Below are 18,485 nucleotides of genomic sequence, written 5' to 3'. Positions count from 1 at the left end.
AGGGAAGTGATTTTCAGGCCTAGAGAGAAGCTTTTATTGCAATTTTGTGACCTGATCCCCACTCACCCACCCTTCTTCTCCCCTGCCTAACTCAAAAAAGTGATTCCATATTTTTGGCCTTTAAACACTCCCCCAAGGGAGATCAATTGTCTGGACAGTTCAATTGTTACAGAAATCTACTGAGAAAAAGGCTATTAAAAACAGACCTTTCTTTGGAAGATCATGAGAAAAGCAGTATCTGTCTCTAATAACCCACTGATGCATGGATACAGTTGAAAGAGAACTGATTTGAAACCAGAGGATGATTTAATCCTCAATATCAGCTTTTGCTGTTTGCTGGTGTGATCTTAGTTGGGCAAATCAAGTCACCTCTCTGGGACTGTTTTTCCATCTGTAAAATGGGATTTGAAACTCTAAGGTCCCTTCCAGTTCTAACCCATGCTCCCACAATCTCCGAAGATTTCCTTCCCATTCCAAATATGTGATTCTGCATTCCATTTTGGTTGAAAATGTTTGATTTAATTACCTTGTAGAGGTGCCTGAGCAAACCACCCACGTGGAAGATGAGGCCGGCTTTATGGCTGCATAAATGGCTGATGCTGCCATAAACTCTCTCTCTGAAGACGATATTCTGCAGTTAACAAAACCACTGTAAACAATGAAGTCATTTGAGAGATAAATCGCAGCTTGTTCAGTGACAGGGAGCTGGTGGAGGGGAAGGGGGTGAAAGACTTGGCACTAGTGCACCCCATACCAGGAAGCAGGAGTCAGGAAGGACAGCAGGAACAGTGACCTCTCTCCCCTAACTCACGGCCTCCTCTTGGGTGGTGGGGCTCAACTGTCTCATCCCATTAAGAAGCTGAAGTCTCCCCATAAAGCACATTCCACAGAGGAGACGGCAGTCTTGGTTCTGCCTTCTGGTATGACTAAAATCCCTAAGGACTCTCAAGAAGTGACCCCAGTTGGTTGGTTGCTGGTATTGTCAGTCTGCTGATTGGATAAATGTGTCTGTCATGAAAAGACTAATAGAAATCCAGTCCTTATCACTGAGGATTGGAACACATACACGGGTCACGTGGACCCTTCAGCTCCCATACCTGCAAAATTATATGACCTCTCTGACTTTCTGTGTCATTATCCATAAAAAAAAAAAAGATAAGCAGTAGGGATTTAGATACATTTTCTCTGAGAGTCCCTTCCATATCAAAATTCTAAATCAAAATCATAAAGCCTTCCATATCTATGTACAAGTGATGAATTTACAATTTACTGTGACATTAGGTAAGAGGTAAAAAATAGTTAACAATTGTGTACATATAAAGTGTTAGGAGAGAGATGGAAGCAGAATGAAGGTAATTAGGAAGGCTTCTTGGAGGAGATGGAGGCTTGAATTGAACCTTAAAGAATTGGTGGGATTTCAACAAGTAGAGAGGCAACATGAGCATGAGCATGAGCAAAGGTAAGAGATGATAAGTGGAAGCTGTATTAAGCTTAGCAAGTTAAGATTCTATGTTTAGGGTGTTGAGTAGATGTTTTTGTTGATTATGGGGAAATGAGATTGGAAAGTTAGCTATTGATTGAGGAAATAGAAGGTCATTTTGGTTTGAAGATCCCACTTTTCACTTTTTAAAGGACTTTGTGGTCAGAATTTTAATTCCTTTACCTACTGGTCTTGGAAGATAACTGTCTGTCTGCAGTTCATAAGAGGTGGGGTGAGTTAAAATGTGGATAGATATCCCTTGGACAAGTATCATATATGGAGAGGACCTTGGAAGACAATCCTTACATTATTATACTCAGGGCGGAGTACACAGGCCCAGCAAGGAAAGATATTTGCCCCAGATCACATGGAGTTTTCATCAAAACCAGTTTTATTCGTGTGTGTGTGTGTGTGTGTGTGTGTGTGTGTATGTGTGTGTGTTAGGATTAAGTGACTTGCCCAGGAACACACAGCTAGTAAATGTTAAGTGTCTGAGGCTGCATTTGAACTCAGGTCTTCTTGATTCCAGGGCTGTGCTCTATCTACTGCACCATCTAACTGACTTCCTGTCTCCCTGGATATTACATTGCCTTTCTGGGCTAAAGTCCATTAAAAAAAAAAAAATCAACAGATTCATGGATTACACTTTTATTGACATCCCATTCCTAAATCATTTCCCCTCCAAAGCCAATGACAGCTGTTAGTCTTTCTGTAGCCTTTTAACACCACAAATGGATGTTTAATTTTTTTTTTATAATTAGCTTTAAGAATAAGCCACACTGAGGAAATATAATTTAGATGCAAACATTTTTGTAGTGACCTATTATATGTGTGTGTCTGTGTGTGTTTATATTAACAAATCATTAAATGAATTTCAAGGTTTCAGTATAAAGTGAATTCATAATAGAAAGCAAAATTAACATAATTTTATCCTGCCTATCAATCCCAGCTTTATTGCTGACTGCCTATATGATCTTAATTAAGTCATTTTCCTCTATGAAGCTTGTTTTCTTCTTCCATAAAAGGAAGAGTCTGAACTAGTCAATTTCTTACAAATCTCCTTTAGTTCTGATTTCTGAGATCTTAAATTAGAAAGGAATTTAAGAGATCATTTAGATCAAGTCTCTTATTTCACATATAGGGAGATTAAAGGAATCCACCCAGGGCTACTTATTGGATGATCACTTCAAGATTTGGAAGAAAAATATAGAACACTGGGAAAATCCAGGGTGGTTGTCACCTGATTCTTCCCATAACTTAGTTATTTCTGTAGCTAATAACAGCAATCTCACAATAGTTAGGAATTTAATCAAATAAGACTTTTCATCTGGCATCTAAGCCAATGCTTTCTGTCTTAGACAATAACAATTGATATATAAAATTTGGAAAATCTATATATCCACATCATTTCATTTGTTCCTCACAACCCAGCTAAGGGCTAAAAGTGAGGAAATTGAGATTTAGGAAAGTTGAGACTTGCCTAGAGTCTCACAACAGTACTAACAGCCAGAGAGGAGAATTGGGAAGAGTTCTTCCAGTCCCTCCACACTTAGCATACCATCCCTAATAGTTCACTCTCTCTATTCATTCCAGGTGGCAATTGTATATTTGTGTGTACATATTTGCAGACACACGGTTATCAATTTTGGAAGCAGCCTTCCCATAATCCTATGGAGCTTCAAAATATTTAACCTTGCAAATGGGCATTTTGCTGACCTTTGTCAGTTGGAATATTTTAGGGAAGCAATGAAAATGACAAGTCACCATTTACTTGTATGCCATCTGAGGATGGTTATTTACTCTTGGACTTGAGAGCTGAGAGGAACTAGGGAGATCAGCTAGTCCATTTTGTGGAGCAGGAAACTGAGTCACATAGGGGAATTTGACTTGCCTGTAGTCCATTAATTGGTATAAGCTTGTTTAGAGATCCTTGGGCTTTTTGATTGTCAGTCCTAAACTCTTCCCACCATTCCATGGTCCTGATTTATCTCCCTTTTCTGCTGATCTAGCAACACTTGGTAAAGCAGAAATAACCCTCTTCCCTTCCAACTTGAGAGATGATGGCTCCTGCCATCAATTTCTTTTATTCCAACTGAAGTAAATAACATTGAAAGGCTTCAGGGTCTTTGTCACCCTTAAGGTGTTTAAACAGCAGTGGCTAAATCCCTAAAGCCTCAGATTAAGAACAATATTTGGTAATAATGTGTTCCAGGAGAACACATTCCAGGAGAAGAGAATAATCCTATTAATAATAGCTCACATTTCTGGATAGCTTTAAGATATGTGTGGTACAGTGGATAGAGCTCTGGGTATAAAGTCAGGAAGAACTTAATTCAGCTGAATACCTCAGTTTCTTCATCTGTAAAATGAGCTGGAAAAGGAAATGGCAAACCACTCCAGTACTTTTGCCAAGAAAACCCTAAAAGGGGTCATGATTGAACAATACCAAAGAGAAATTTTTTATTTATTATTTCACATTTGTTCCTCATATAATACCGTGAAGTAGGTGCTATTATTATTTCAATTTACAGATGATGAAGCTTGCAGCTTAAAGGGAATAAATATGTGCCCAACAAGTAATTAGCTGAAGTGTAGGATTTCAACGCAGCTCTTCTTCACTCAAGATAGCACTCTTTCTCCCAAACTCCAAGGCTAATCAATCTATTAGCAAGCATTTATTTATTTATTTACTTAATTATTTATTTTTGCTGAGGCATTTGGGGTTAAGTGACTTGCCCAGGGTCACACAGCTAGGAAATGTTAAGTGTCTGAGATCAGATTTGAACTCGGGTCCTCCTGACTTCAGGGCTGGTGCTCAATCCACTGCACCAGCTAGTTGCCCTTCGGCAAGCATTTATTAAATGCTTATCATGTTCCAGGCTTTTGGAGTACAAGGAACACAATAAAACCATCTCTTCCTCAAGAAGCTTATGTTCTATTTCAAAGAGTCTGCTATTAGGTAGAGAGTTATGGGTGTAGGTAGCATGTATTAATAGGATCAGGGTCCCTAAGTATTGTTTTGCCAGCACCATCCTGCTTTCCTCATTACAACAACACCTGGCCCAGGAGTCAGGTTAAGGAGAAAGTATCACATTCCCATGATATCTAAAAGTTGGAAGAGTTAAGCATTTAAACTCATAGATTTAAAGCTGGAATATACCTTAAAGGTATCATACCCAAGCCCTTTATTTGCCAGATGAGAAAACTGAGGTCCAACAAGCTTAAGGTCATGGCAGATGACTAGATTTGAATACAGCTCCTTACACCATATCACATGCTTTTTTCATGAATGGGGTCTTGAAAAATGTATTAGTCCTAGATGTGAGGTCAGAGGAGGCTCTTGTAGGTAGAAAGACCCTATGTCACATGTAGAGAAGGGAGGTAACTTTTCATTTATGTTGTGATCTTACTTTGAATTCTTTTTCACTGAAAATTCCAATAGATGCTAGTTGACTGCTCCCATCTCATGGAGGATCTTTCTCTTGATGGAAAGTTGTCTTAAGTGCCCTCTTAATCTTCCAACTTTTAAGGCTCAACCATCCTAAAATTCTCATAATCTGATTCTGTGATCCCATGATTCTCAACCTTTTTATTTTTTGAAATAAGTTCCCTGACACCCAAGTTCTGTGATTCTTGGATTTTGTTCATAGTATTCTATCACAGAACCACTGTATTTTGGACCTCAGGTAATCGGGCCAAACTCTGCACACCATGCACCCTTAAGTGAATGCCTGCCCTAATTTAGCCATAAACTGAAGAGGTAACAGACATCTGAAATCCTCTCCTGACGCAGATCACAGAATTAGAGATTGGGAACCTCCATTTCTGTGTTAGCTCCAGAATACTTTTGTACTGGATTGAGCTGTCAAGAGCTACATTCTACCTCCATTCTACCCCCTCCCTTTTTGTCAGACAGAACTATCTGTTCCTCACCCTGAACTTCAGTGGGAAAGATGGGACATTTTTGGTCAAGTTAAATAGCTCTTGTTAAACAAAAGTGTTGATTAGGAATATTGATCATGTAAGTGCATTATAGGTCTACTTTTTCTGAGATCCCTTTAAAAAAATTTCCTTGTTTTCAAGTGGACCTCTTAAAGCCAAAGGTTAAGTTCCATGCTCCACTTGAGAAGAAATTTGGCATGGTAGGAAAGGCACTTGATATGAGAATGAGACCTGCTTTGATACTAAAGAGCCATGTGACCTTAGGCACACCATGGTATAATAGAAAGGGTACTTGATGTAGAGGGCATGTGACTTGGATTCAAATCCAGGCTCAGTTTGACTTTGGGACTTTTTAGTCACATGCTGTGCCTCAAGTTTACTTACTTGTGAAATCTAAATGTATGGGTCCGCTTCCCCTCTCTAAGTGTCAGTGTCTATATCTGTAAAACGAATATAATAGTGCTAAATTGAGTTATCCCATAGAATGTTGATAAGAAGACTTTCTTTTTAAAAAAAGTTCCATGTGAAGGTAAATTAATTATTATTTCCATCCTGCTTCCTTCACTCTCTCTTCCCCTGTCAAAGGCTCTTCCTCAAGGCAGCAATAATTGTTGGCAAACTGGTCATGAATGCCCATTCCCCCAGAAGACTCTGAGTGAGATTTTTCTTCTTTCTTTTTTTTTTTTTTAAAAGATACATTGATAGGTTGGTGAAGCAGACATTTTGAGACAGGGAGGGCTTTTAAATCATATTAAAGACCTACCTCACGAGGATCAATTCTACCTTCTGTGAAAAGCACACACATCAGGGACAGAACTGAGAACATTCTAAGGGTTTGGAGAGATTTCATTGCCATTTAGTACATTCCACTTCTGTGACAAATGAGGAAAATGAGGAACAGTAAAGACAAGAAACTTACCTATAGTTGTAGGAGATGGGAATTGAATCCCCTTTTTATTGGCAAGCTAGTAGTATTCTTTCCATTGTATCAAATAAAGGTTGTTAGAACACTAGTTTCCTTTGGAAAGGCTAATCCTGCCATTGGTAGTGGGATTCTAGAATTTTGAACTGGTAAGGATCTAAGATACTGACCAACTAGTCCATCTTCTTTGCTTACACTGACTGGCGGGAACAAGGTGGACTGGACAGGGCCAGGAGAAGACCTGGGAAGGTAGGAAAGTGTTAGGTAATAAAGGGCTTTAAAAGCCAAATGGGAAGAGTCCCTGTTTGTTCTTGGAGGTAATAGGGAGTCACAGCAATTGATTGTTTCCCTTTTTTCTTTCTTTCTTTTCTTTTCCTTCTCTTCTTTTTCTTCCTTCCTTCCTTTCTTTTCCTTCCTTTCCTTTCCTTCCTTTCCTTCCTTCCTTCCTTCCTTCCTTCCTTCCTTCCTTCCTTCCTTCCTTCCTTCCTTCCTTCCTTCCTTTCTTTTTTCTTTCTCCCTTCCTTCCTGTCTTTCTTTCTTTCTCTCTTTCTTTCTTCTCTTCCTCTCTTTTTCTTTCCCTCTTTTTCTCTTTCTCTCTTTTCTCTCTCTTTCCTTCTCCTTCTCCTCCCCACCCCCTCTCTTTCTCTCTCCCTCTTTCTCTCTCACCTAGGAATCGGTTATGCTTCCATTGTGATTGTGTCCCTCCTGAACGTGTATTACATCGTCATCCTGGCATGGGGGGTCTACTACTTGTTTCAGTCATTTCAAAAAGAGCTCCCCTGGTCCCTCTGCCATCAGAGCTGGAACACCCCGAATTGCTTGGAAGACGTCCTGAGAAAGAACAAGACGCTTATGGGCGAGAATTTTGCAAACTACACGTCACCTGTCACGGAGTTTTGGGAGTAAGAATCATTTTGGTCTTAAGAACGAATAGACAAAACAAGACAGGTGGGACCACAAAACAAAATAGGTCCCTGGTTTCTTTAGTGAGACTCTGTAGCTACCGTTTCATGAGGGCCTGGAGAGGGAAAGCTTGAGGTAGACAGAGCTAGATGCCCTCCATTCGGGATCTAGCTCTAAGTCTTACTTGATAGTACTGTCAGCCTCAACAACTCATAATCTCTCTGAACCTCATTGACCTCATCTGTAAAATGGGGATGATAAAGGTTACAGTACCTATTTTACAGGGTTGTTTTAAGGAAAGTTTTGTTGATGAACTGTCAAAGCCTCTCTATCCAGGTAGGTTTGTTCTTCCTGCCTAGGATGTTCAGGGGCTGTTAAAATGTGTCCCTGATTGTCCTTGGGCCTGTTCAAGGGCAAAGCTGTTGCTAGGTCAGGCTTGCTTGGGAGACACTAAGTTCTCTTTATATCTTGATGTTTTTTGTTGTCTAGAGGCAGGGAATGAACTGGGTGCACTTGGAGCTTGTTCCTAAAGACATTACTGTCCAGCCAAGGAACAGTTTTCTTGGGTGCTTTTTTTCTTTTTTCTCTCTTTTTTTTTTTTGCAGGGTGTTGGGGTGGGACACAGAGAAATATGGCCCAAGAAATATGGGGGAGATGAGCACTTTTTTTGGAGAGGCCCTGCTTTGCTCATTAATTGAAGAGTCTCTCTCTATAGAACACCTTTGGTTGCTGGTTTTTGGTTTTTTTCTTGTGTATATTAAAAATCAAAAAGAAAATAAACCTCAAAATTTAGATCAATTTAGTTCTTGCTCAGAAATCTGGTCCAAAAGCCTATCTGTGACAACACTGTTTAATTTGTTTCTTCTTCTTCTTTTTTTTAATGAGGTGTGTGAAATTGGTGCCTTCCACCTGTTTCATAAAGACAAGGGCTTTCCAGAAGCACCCATGTCCATTCCCAGGAAGACCTAGCAGAAATGGGATGAAGTCCAATGGCGTCAACAGCACCTTTGACCCCCAACTCCCCACCCCTTTAACATGGGTCCACCCTGGCCTTAGGTCTGTCAAGGAATCAAACCTCCCCCAATGTCCGAGTTGTGGATTTTACTAGGAGAGTTTCAGCCCTCCCGTTGTCACCCACACTTGCCCCTCAGAGCTTCAGGAATAGGCATTTTCCTCTTTCCTCCCCTGTGCTGATGGGCACATGCCTTCCTTCCCTAGCAGTGAGGGTGAGTTGGTAGCTTTGAAGCCGACCCACTCGGGCCTGCACCAGGTGCCTGCCATAAGTCCACTACAAAGGATGCCGAAAAGCAGATGCAATTATCAGGCTTTTAGAGGGGAACTGTTCTCCGAGGCCCTTCCTTCCCAGGTGAGGAGTGCTGTCTTTTACTGAATAACTGTATTGATGTTCATGTGACGTCTGGAGCCAGGGAGAGCCCCAGAAGCCCTTCCCAGGCATCTTGTTGGGGATCGCTTTTCCCTCACGTTTCTGGATGCCTTCCCTCAGTGGCCCTGAGACAGGAGCTCAGGAGCCTTTGGGGTCTAATGTGGGGGACCTTGTAGGTGGACTGGGTAAAAGGAATTACTTGGAATTTGTCCGCCATTTTGTTTGATAGATTTTGTGGTCTGTAATGTTCTTCTGGGGGTGGGGTGTGGGAAGTGGGGGAACATCAGGGAGAAAAATTCAGGAAACCCTGAATTTTGTATATATTTCATATATATATATATATATATATATATATATATATATATATATATATATTACATATCTTTGGGCCAACATTTTTGTAAGTGCCTAGGGAATAGAGATTTGTCATAGAAATGTTGACAACCAATTCTTCTCGCTTGAATGGGGTTGGGTAGCCTCACCCCTTCCCTTTCTTATAAACACATCAGCTCAGGTCTGGCAAATGCCTCAATAACCTGAGTTGGGAACCACACCCGGGAAACTGGTATGGATAATGCCTACCCCAACCATGGCAAGGGGCCAAGGGCAGCTTTCTTTTACCTTTTGTTGAATTCTTGAAAGAATTTGGCCCCACCCTCCTCACATACACCTCCTTACAATCTTACTGTTGGGGGGAAGGCTCAAATGTTTGAAGCTGCAGCCAACTCATCATTTCAACCCCAATTACCTGTTTAGTGGTTTAAATCAGCCTTTTGGCTTTTCATGTTATTGTTTGCCTTGGGAACATCTCAGTTATCAACAGCATGCTCCCTTTTCTCCTGGCCTCTCTCCTCCAAAGATGAATAAAACAATTGACCCTGTTAAACTTTTTTTGGCCACTTGGATTCAGATCTGATCTAGTTTGGTAAGAATGAGGCTGAGAATCACTCTGGAACTCCTTTGTTTCTTATCGTCACAGATAAACTCAACCTATTCAGTGCCATGGGCCTTGCCTTCCTGAGTTCCCACTGAAGGACCTTCCTTTCTACTTTTGACAAAGAGATATCCGATTGTCTTGGGAAACATCCTCCAAAAGCTCTTATAAGGTCCAGATGGACATATTAGGTTCAGAAAGAACCTCCTTCCTCCTCCCCCTTACTTGTTGAGTTCATCTGGCCAATTAGTAATAACCCCAGTTTTCAATTCTCACCCAGTTTGGGCCACTTAATCCCCACTTGAATTCCACGGCAACTACTTGAGACAGCTTGAGTGTCCCTCTGAATTGTATATATAAATATAAGCTGAGGGCTGGACAAAGAATGGTGTCCATGCAGGAGAAATCCTGCAAATGTTCCATTTGGAAAAATCTGACTTATTTCAGTACCCAAGCCAGTTCTAAGAAGAGTATGCCATAGAATGGGGCTGGTGGTTGACTCAAAAGCTTACAATGGCAATTCAAGTATTTGTTGAGCATTAACTCTGTGCTCAACCCCATCTTAGCTATCGGTGGAGAAGAGAGAGAAGGGACGTAGGGGGTGATACCTTAATGATCCTCCTCCACTTCATTCCCCATCCATGTTCTAATGGAGAAAACCGAAGGCTACAAGGAATAAATGATTTGGCCGAAGTTTAATAAATAATCAGAAAATTGTGTTCAAACCAGGTTTTTGACTCCAGTGTTATCTTCCCCCTCCCCTTTCCCTAAACCATACTGTCTCTCCTTGCTTTCAGGGAGTTTAAATCCTTTTTGGAGACATGAAACAGGTGACTATAACGTGATACTTGATTACTTGAGAAAATCTGTGACATGGATGAGAAAGGTTATGGTTTCAGGAAAGAGAGGTATAATCATGACTAATTATATAGAAAAGGGAGAGATCAGGATAGGATGGAAGAGCCAGAAACAACTCCATGGGCGAGGAAGAAATTGAAGAATGAGTAGGTTCCATGAAACCATTTGCTCTTTAATTTATATCTGGAAAAGACTGTTGAATCCAAAGCCCTTCTGTTTACTCCTTAAGTTACTAAAACCAAGAAGGAATGAATGTCTTGTCGAAGATAATGGAGGTAGAAAGAGGTAGGTTCATGATTTGGACCCATTTGCTCTCACTCCATATCTAACAGATAGAGAGAGGAATAGCAAGGACATTTCAAGGAAGAGAAGAAAGTTGAGCCCAGTTGGATTTTAGAGTGTTAAAAGGACAGCATTCCACATTGGATTTTCCATGTGTCATTACAGAAGTCAAAAAGGCAAGTCACACATTCCTGCCTCCTATTGCTTTGTGAGGGATTTAGAAGATCTCTCATGGGGGACAGGGACTTGAGCCCTGAAGCATGGGCAGCTGGTATTGTCTACCCAATATGCCCTTTCCTCTAGAAGAGCCAGTTTGGGGAATCAGAGGAAAGGGAAAGGTGTGTGGAGTTACTGCTTCCCCCTCCACCCATCCCCTGGGGTGTCCAGAAATAAGGGAAGCCCTTTCCTGATCTTTGAGATTCCTTCCACCCTCACTCTGACCCATCCATTGCCTACCCCTTACAAGCACTGGAAAATGAGCCCTCCCGCCTCGGTCACTGGGAACACTTCAGAGTCTCTCAAGTCCTGCGAGAGAGCAGCTGAAATGATTTATTGGGAAACTTCCTTGATTCCTCTTCAATGTTAAAAGGCCGACCAAAACAACCCAGCAGTCTAATATTGCATGTCATAAATCTAAGCTTGAGATCTTTATCCCTTGAACCTTCTTGGCATGAACTGTGGGCCTGCCCTCCCTCCCTCTGAGATGTGTGTTTCACCCAAGGAGAGTTGGAGAAAGTCGCTGGAGAGGGCCCCCAAGGTCATAGTCAAGGCTTTCTCTCTAGTCATCTGCTCCTGACTCTGCTTCTGCTACTAAATATCCCACAATCCTAGTAGCCCCAACACTGGGAAGATCGTGTCATTCGCCATGGGGCAAGAGTTGTACCCTAAGTCTTTCTCCCATTGACATTTCTTCCTAGTACCCATTCTTTGTGGGCATCAATAGTCTTATTGGACTTATATTTGTTTATTTTGCAGAAATAAAATAATCTCTTCTTCCCATTCTCCTTGGATTATCAGAGGCAAATGATAAAAGTTGTCTTGTTCCCTTTCTACCTTTGAGCCCACTCAGCTACCAGAGGAGACTGTGGAGTAGTCCTCGTGTAGGACTTTTATCCTGAGCAAAGCTTCACTATCATATCTGGGTAAAAGATGAAATGAATAGATATGGTTTGGCAAACTCAGACCTCAAGAAAATACTTAGCTTTCCAGTCGGCTCAGTCCAAGGATTGCCAGTGTCTGGGCTTTTCCCCATAGAAGTTTGGGGGGACCTTAGAAAGGACCTCAAAGGTCATCAAGCTCCCTCAAGAGTTGGAAATGACCTTGAAGCATCTTTCACTGATTAATTTCTGCCTAAATACCATTAATGATAAGGAAGGAGGAAAAGATCTAAATTCTGTGCTTTGCTTTGGCCATCGACTGGGGTTCTCTGATCATCTGCTGGGTGATAGGAGTACTGTTGTTTGCCTTTCCTTCTCAAAGGGGACCATGACATCAGGGAGGTGATGCCATGACATGCAAGTAAATCAGATTCAAGCAAGAGAGGGCTGTACAAAGTTACCTGCCTTGCTTTCCCCTCCGGAGCCATCTGGGTCCAGTGGCCAGATAAAGATCAGGATGACTGGAGATGGCCCTGGATGATAGGAGTATGTGCTGAGGAGAAATCATCTAGGATAGTCTCTTAAGATTACGAATTGGGAAACTTGAGTTTTGAGAATGGCAAGCTATTAAAGTCACATGGCTAGGAACTGAACCGAGACCCTCTGACTGCAAGAATTCTTTTTCCTTCTACATTGTTGGTTCCCAATTTTTGTGTGTGTATGATGACATTTAAAAAATAGGCAACTGAGTGATGCAGTGCATAAAACGTAAACCTTGGAGACTGGAGGACATGTGGTCTCAGATACCTACTAGCTATGTGACCCTGGGCAAGTCACTTCACCCTGTTAGCCTCAGTTTCCCCATCTGTAAAATTAGCTGGAGAAGGAAATGGCAAAATTACACCACTGTCTTTGCCAAGAAAACCCCAAATGGATTCACAGAGTTGGACACAATTGAAACAATTAAATCCAAAAAAAGAAAAAAGTTCCTAGAATTCACCTGATAGTATTTGTTATTATAGTATCCTTTGATTCAGAAAAAAAAAATATGACAGAAAGCTTCTGTGAATTCAACAATGTAATTAAACGGCTCCATATTTTGTAAACAGCAAGAGCATCTATGCCGAGTTGAAAGGTAGTAATTATGGAGAGTCTCATGTAGCCTAGGAAAGGCGTATTTGCTTTTGTAAGAATTCACATAGAGACTGGCGGACATTGTTGCAGTCCCTGGACTGCTTTTTTGTTTGGTTCTCAGTTGTGGGCACAGTCTCAAAGAGTGGGCTTTGCCCTCACCTCCTTTGCCTTAGAGCTGATGACCCTGGAGAGGGTTCAGAAGTTCTAGAAGATGCTTGCCAAAAATCAGAAAAGGTGCAGACCAGAGCTGGCCACCTCTGTGACTTGGAGCTCTTTCAAGCTTCCAGAGGCACCAGGTGCCTTTAGCAGACGGTGCTCCCGGGGCCCTGTGAAGCTTCCTGTTGATGGCAATGGAACCTTTAGCTGCATTGCCAGCAACTAAGCCTCCGGGAACGAGCAGCCAGCAGAGTAGATCAGACAGCCTGGATTTGGTCTCTCATCTGATAGACACCTGCTTGGGAAAGAAATTTCCCAAACATCCTCATGCAGAGAGAAACTGAGTGAGGGACTAAGTCAGGGCCCTCTGGGTATCTTGGGGGTACTTTCAACAGAATATATCCAAGAATGCCCATCACATACTCATCTGGACCCTCTCATCCATGCCCTGATGTGGGCAAGCAGACAGGTTAGAATACCATTTCTAATGGAGGCCAGCCTCTGTGGGAGGTTGTCTTGCTGTTCCTTTATGGGCCTTCCTGGGTGGCCAGCCCTGTACACATCTCTGTCAGCAGGAAAGAGGGAGGAAGCCTTCTCTTTCTCACATGACCTGCTGAAAAGGGACACTCTGTGTTAGTTGCTCAACCCTGCTTTCTCGTGTTTACATCCAGGAGCCTCCTGCTATTATGGGATCAGGGCTGCTGGGCCTTCCTGGCCTTGCAGGAGCTCCGCTCAGCCGCAGCCCCAGCCAGCCTAGGAACTCAAGTCAACATGACTCCAGCCAAAGCCGAGCTCCCCCTGATGTTAGCTCTGAGAGGAACCCTGGGCTTGGGGTCCACGGACCTGGCCCCATCCCTGCCCCTCTCTCTAGTTGTTTAACTAGAGGCGTTCCTTTCCCTCCATTGCCTCTGCTACAAATGTCAGTTCTCCTGAGCTCCCCAGGGTGGTGGTGAGGAAAGTTTATTGGGAAATTCCAGTGAGGGGACCCAGTGAACGTACGAGATTCAGTGGTCCTCCCAGGAGGGGAAACACCTTCCATTAGTATGCCCCGTTACCTTGCCCAGGGTCATACCACGAGTCCGAGTCAGATAGGATCCAGCTTGGAAGCCAGTTCACGTCACATAACAACATGTAATACATCACAACATAAACAGTGTTGTCATTGCTATTGGGTCATTTAGACATATCCAACTCTTCTTGGAAAACTCTGTAGTCTGTGGGGTTTTCTGGGCAACCTGGCAAAGAGAAAGCACTTAATGAGTGCTTATTGATTATCATGAATATCGACTATAGCTGGTTATACATTAAAGACCTGGCACACAGAAGGCACTTACTAAGTACTTATTATTATCTATCTTGATTATAGCTGGCATTAAGATCTGGTATGCAGAAGCTACTTAATATGAACTTATTGATTATCATGTATATTAAGGCCTGGTAACCAGAAGGAACTTAATAAGTGCTTATTGATTGTTATATACCTTGATTATAGCCAGCATTAAGACTTAGCATACAGAAAGCACTTAATATGTACTTATTGATTATTATGTACCTTAAGGCCTGGTACACAGAAGGCACTTAATAAGTACTTTATTATTATGTACTTTGATTATAACTGCATACACATTAAGACCTGCCACACAGAAGGCACTTAATAATTACTTATTATATGCATTGATTACAGCCGGCATTAAGACCTGGCATACAGAAGGCACTTTATTGATTATTATGTACACTAAGACCTGGCAACCAGAAGGAACTTAATAAGTGCTTATTGATTATTATGTACCTTGATTATAGCCAGGTACACATCAAAACTCTGAACATGATTACTGCTTGCTATTGAGAAACTTAAAAAGTGCCGTCCTCACACCGGCTTAGGTAATCTGGGTTCTAAACCTGGCACTGCTCCTTATTAGCTATGTGACGGCCAGACCTCCTACTCTTCCTAAACTTCAGTTTCCTCATCTGAAAATGGGGGTAATCCTAATTATGCTCCCTTTAACCCCCAAAAGTAATTACAAGGAATATGGTTTGTACTCCTTAAAGGCTTTTATAAATGGCACTTCCTAGAATTGGCAAGTTGACATGTGACCATGGCTTCATGGGAAAATATGGATAGTTAAGGAGATATTTTATTCACTTGTACTTGAAAAGAGTCTTGAAGTACAGCTGCAATGATGAGATTTATCCTGAGATTTGACAGATCAGCTACTCTGCTGCTGCTGTTGGCCTGCCGTGGAGCCCATTTGAGGAAAGGGTGCTGAGGAGGGGTGAGCTGTGGCCAGCCTAACCAATTGGATCCCTCCTTCTCTGAGGGAAATCCGTACTTTACTAAGGCATATTCCCTCACATTATTTGCATACTGTATTCTTCAGGGGCTCTTCTTCCCTTGAAAACAGCAAAATTCTGATGCCCAGGATCTAAAAGTATCACTTTCCTGCTGACTTTATAATTCAATCCAAAGCCAGGACTACAGTGTGAAGCCCGTTTCTTCCTTACCCTGTTTAGTCCAATTCTTAAGGCCATTTGAAGCCACAGGCTCTCTGAATTCACTGGTACCTTAAGAGATCAAATAGTCTGACCTAGAGATTGGAAACTGAGGTTCAACAAGGGAAATTACCTGGGCAAGTTCACACAGTCAGGAGGCAACAGGATTTTTAATCTCTTTCCCTTTTCTCCAAAGATCTCTTTTGAGGTGTCTGACCTCGCAGAAGGCAACAGGTACCCCTCCTCTTGCCCCGGCTGCCTGTGCTGTCCCCCTCCCACCTACCCCAGACCCCTCCAGTGAACCCATTTTGGAAAATACCTGCAGCTAATGTGCCATTTTCTAATGAGTCCTTTATCCCAAGATCTTTCCACAAACCACCGGGGAGAGACGTGCACATATAATTAGGCTAGCTTTATTAGAATCAAAGGGGTGAGTCATATTTGCAAACGGCTCTTATTATACTCAATCTTCCCTTGCAGCTGTTAGGAGGCAGAGCCAATTGTTGGATACTTTAGGAAGGGGGGGGGGAGGGAAGGCGGAGTGGGGAGGAAACATTGTATAGACTTACTTGCCTTGAGGTCGGGGTGTGTATTTTCCAATTGTTACCTCTGCTATTCTCCTGGGGAGCTCAGGCTCCATTATGTGGCTGGATTGGGGTCAAAAGGAAACTATTTGACCCATACTTGGAACTTACTTACATTGTTGAGTGCTTGCTGGACGGCAGCTGAGCCATTCGACTAAAAACAGACATTCAGACTATTCCAGGATCCACCCTGGGATGAATCATTACTATTCTTGGACAAGAAAACAGCGAAGTGCTCAGCCCCTTGTCTGGGGCAGGCAGGAGGCCGGGATGCTCTCTCTGCTGTCTTTCTGCAGCTAGAAAGCGAGGCAGGAATTCCCAGAAGGTTGTATCTGGTACCCCCACTCCAGGGAGAACAAAGACCACCCTGCCCACTCCCATGTAGAGAATCAGACAGCTGGCTCAGCCCTGACACTAGGTAATTTGTAATAGGAGACTTAGACCATAAGCTCCCTGAGGACAGGGGGTTACAATTCTTTCTGTCCTTTCCTTTTCTTTCTCCTTTCCCCTTTTCTCTTTCCTTTCCCTCTTTTTCTTCCCGCCCTTTCTTTCTCTTCCTTCCTTTCTCCCTCCTTCCCCCTCCTTCACTCCCTTCTTCCTTCTCTTTTGTCCTTTTTCTTTTTCTTTCTTTCTCCATTTCCCTCTTTCCTTCCTTCCTTCCTTCATTATTTATTATGATATCTTAGAAGCAGACCAAAGAAACATTGTTATAGAAGGGAATGTCTAATGATTTGGAATCAGAGTACCTAAGATTTAGATCTTTCTTTTCTCTTCCTTCCTTTCTCCTTCCCTCCTTTTTCTTTCTTTTCTTTCTCTATTTCCTTCTCTCCATTCCTTTCCTCCCTCTCTTTTTCCTTCTTTCCTTCCTTCCTGCTTGCTTTCATCATTTATTATGATATCTTAGAAGTAGACCAAAGAAACATTGTTATAGAAGGAAATATCCACTGATTTGGAATCAAAGTATCCAAGGTTTAGATCCTGTCTTTGTTTCCTCATCTGTTAAATAAGGGGATTGCATTTGATAGCTTCTTAATGTTTCTTCCACATTGAAATTTGGGACTGTAAGAGTAGATGACCTCTCAGGTCCCTTACAGCTCAGGAGATACAATTTCCTATAAATGCTAGCTGCTACCAAAGGATGATCCCAAAGGTCTATCCCAACTTTAGGATTCTCTGATTCTCATGCTGGACAAGAAACTTGGTTCTCATCCTTAAAAGGTCATGTTTCCTGACTCTCCTGCTGGATCCTATAGATTCCAAGACTATTTTTTAAGAAACATATAACATTGGGTCAGGAGCACTATCTGAGCTCAATCATTATTCAATTAGCCTTTTTTGAGGGCTTTCTGTGTGCTCAGTATTGTGGTAAGGACTGTGGAGGATGGAGGGGAAAACATAGATATGAGACAGGATCTTCCTGGAAGATGACAATAAATTTTGGATTTAATCATCCAGGAGAATGAGGGATGTGAGAGATACCCATGGTTCCATTGTAGATAGGAATATCGCAAACGAGAAGCTTCTGTCTGGAGAATTTTGAGTTCTCCTAAGGTAGAGAGCCTTCTGGAAACCTGCATTTCTTAAATCATTGTTGTTTTCCTGAGGATTTCTCAGTAGTTTGAAATGGACATTGGTTTACCATTTTTTTTTTTTAATAATTGTGCTTTTCTCCCTAGAAAGCAGCACTTTGTTTTCCTTTGAAGGAGTCACTGCAAAGATTGAATTGAATGGTATATCGACTTTAGTTTAAGGGGCTGCCCAATTCAATGCTATATATACGCAGCAGCAAAATGAGTGTCTGCCCCACTCCCAGACCTGAATTCTCTTGATCAAAGGCTTCAGTGGCCTCCGAGCACTGAACCAAGAAAATACTGTGGTGGGTGGTGAGCAGAGGATTACAGAGATGCTGGCGAGAAAGTAGGTCATATTTTAAACCGTTTCAGCATTGGAGAAAAGCAGTCTTCACACTGGAAACCCCAATTCTGGTCTCAGCTTTGGCACTAATTGTGTGACTGTGGCCAAGTCCCCTTCCTTCCTCTGGGCCCCAGTGGCTTCCTTTATAGTGAGAGGATTGAACAAGATAACAATCTGTGTTAGTATCATCTCCCAAATCCCTTCTAATATTAATGTCCTGTGATGCAGATGCTGATGCAGATTATTTCCAAGAAAAGCTGCATGCATGAATCCATTCATTCAAAAATGGAACTAAACATAATGATGTATGCAGATGTTTAAAAAGTCAAACTTCACTGATGTATCTTCACAATTCTACTCAGAACTTATTATATATTCCATTACCCAGGAATCAAGGGAGCCCAG

At 42.0% G+C, this 18,485-nt stretch overlaps 1 protein-coding gene across 2 annotated transcripts in view; it reads left to right on the top strand.

The window, feature by feature from the left end:
- The window catches only part of SLC6A6 (solute carrier family 6 member 6), a 137,852-nt gene that overhangs the window by 69,028 nt on the left and 50,339 nt on the right, over window positions 1–18,485 (top strand). For both annotated transcript variants that reach the window (XM_031955803.1, XM_031955809.1), the window contains one exon: window positions 7,015–7,246. In XM_031955803.1, coding sequence (XP_031811663.1) covers window positions 7,015–7,246 — 232 coding nt within the window. The remainder of the gene's footprint in view (window positions 1–7,014; window positions 7,247–18,485) is intronic.

The sequence above is a fragment of the Sarcophilus harrisii genome, chromosome 1, assembly GCF_902635505.1.
Source record: "Sarcophilus harrisii chromosome 1, mSarHar1.11, whole genome shotgun sequence".
Lineage (NCBI taxonomy): Eukaryota > Metazoa > Chordata > Mammalia > Dasyuromorphia > Dasyuridae > Sarcophilus > Sarcophilus harrisii.
The sequence above is the reverse complement of the archived record's forward strand: the minus strand, read 5'-3'. Positions and strand labels throughout refer to the sequence as shown.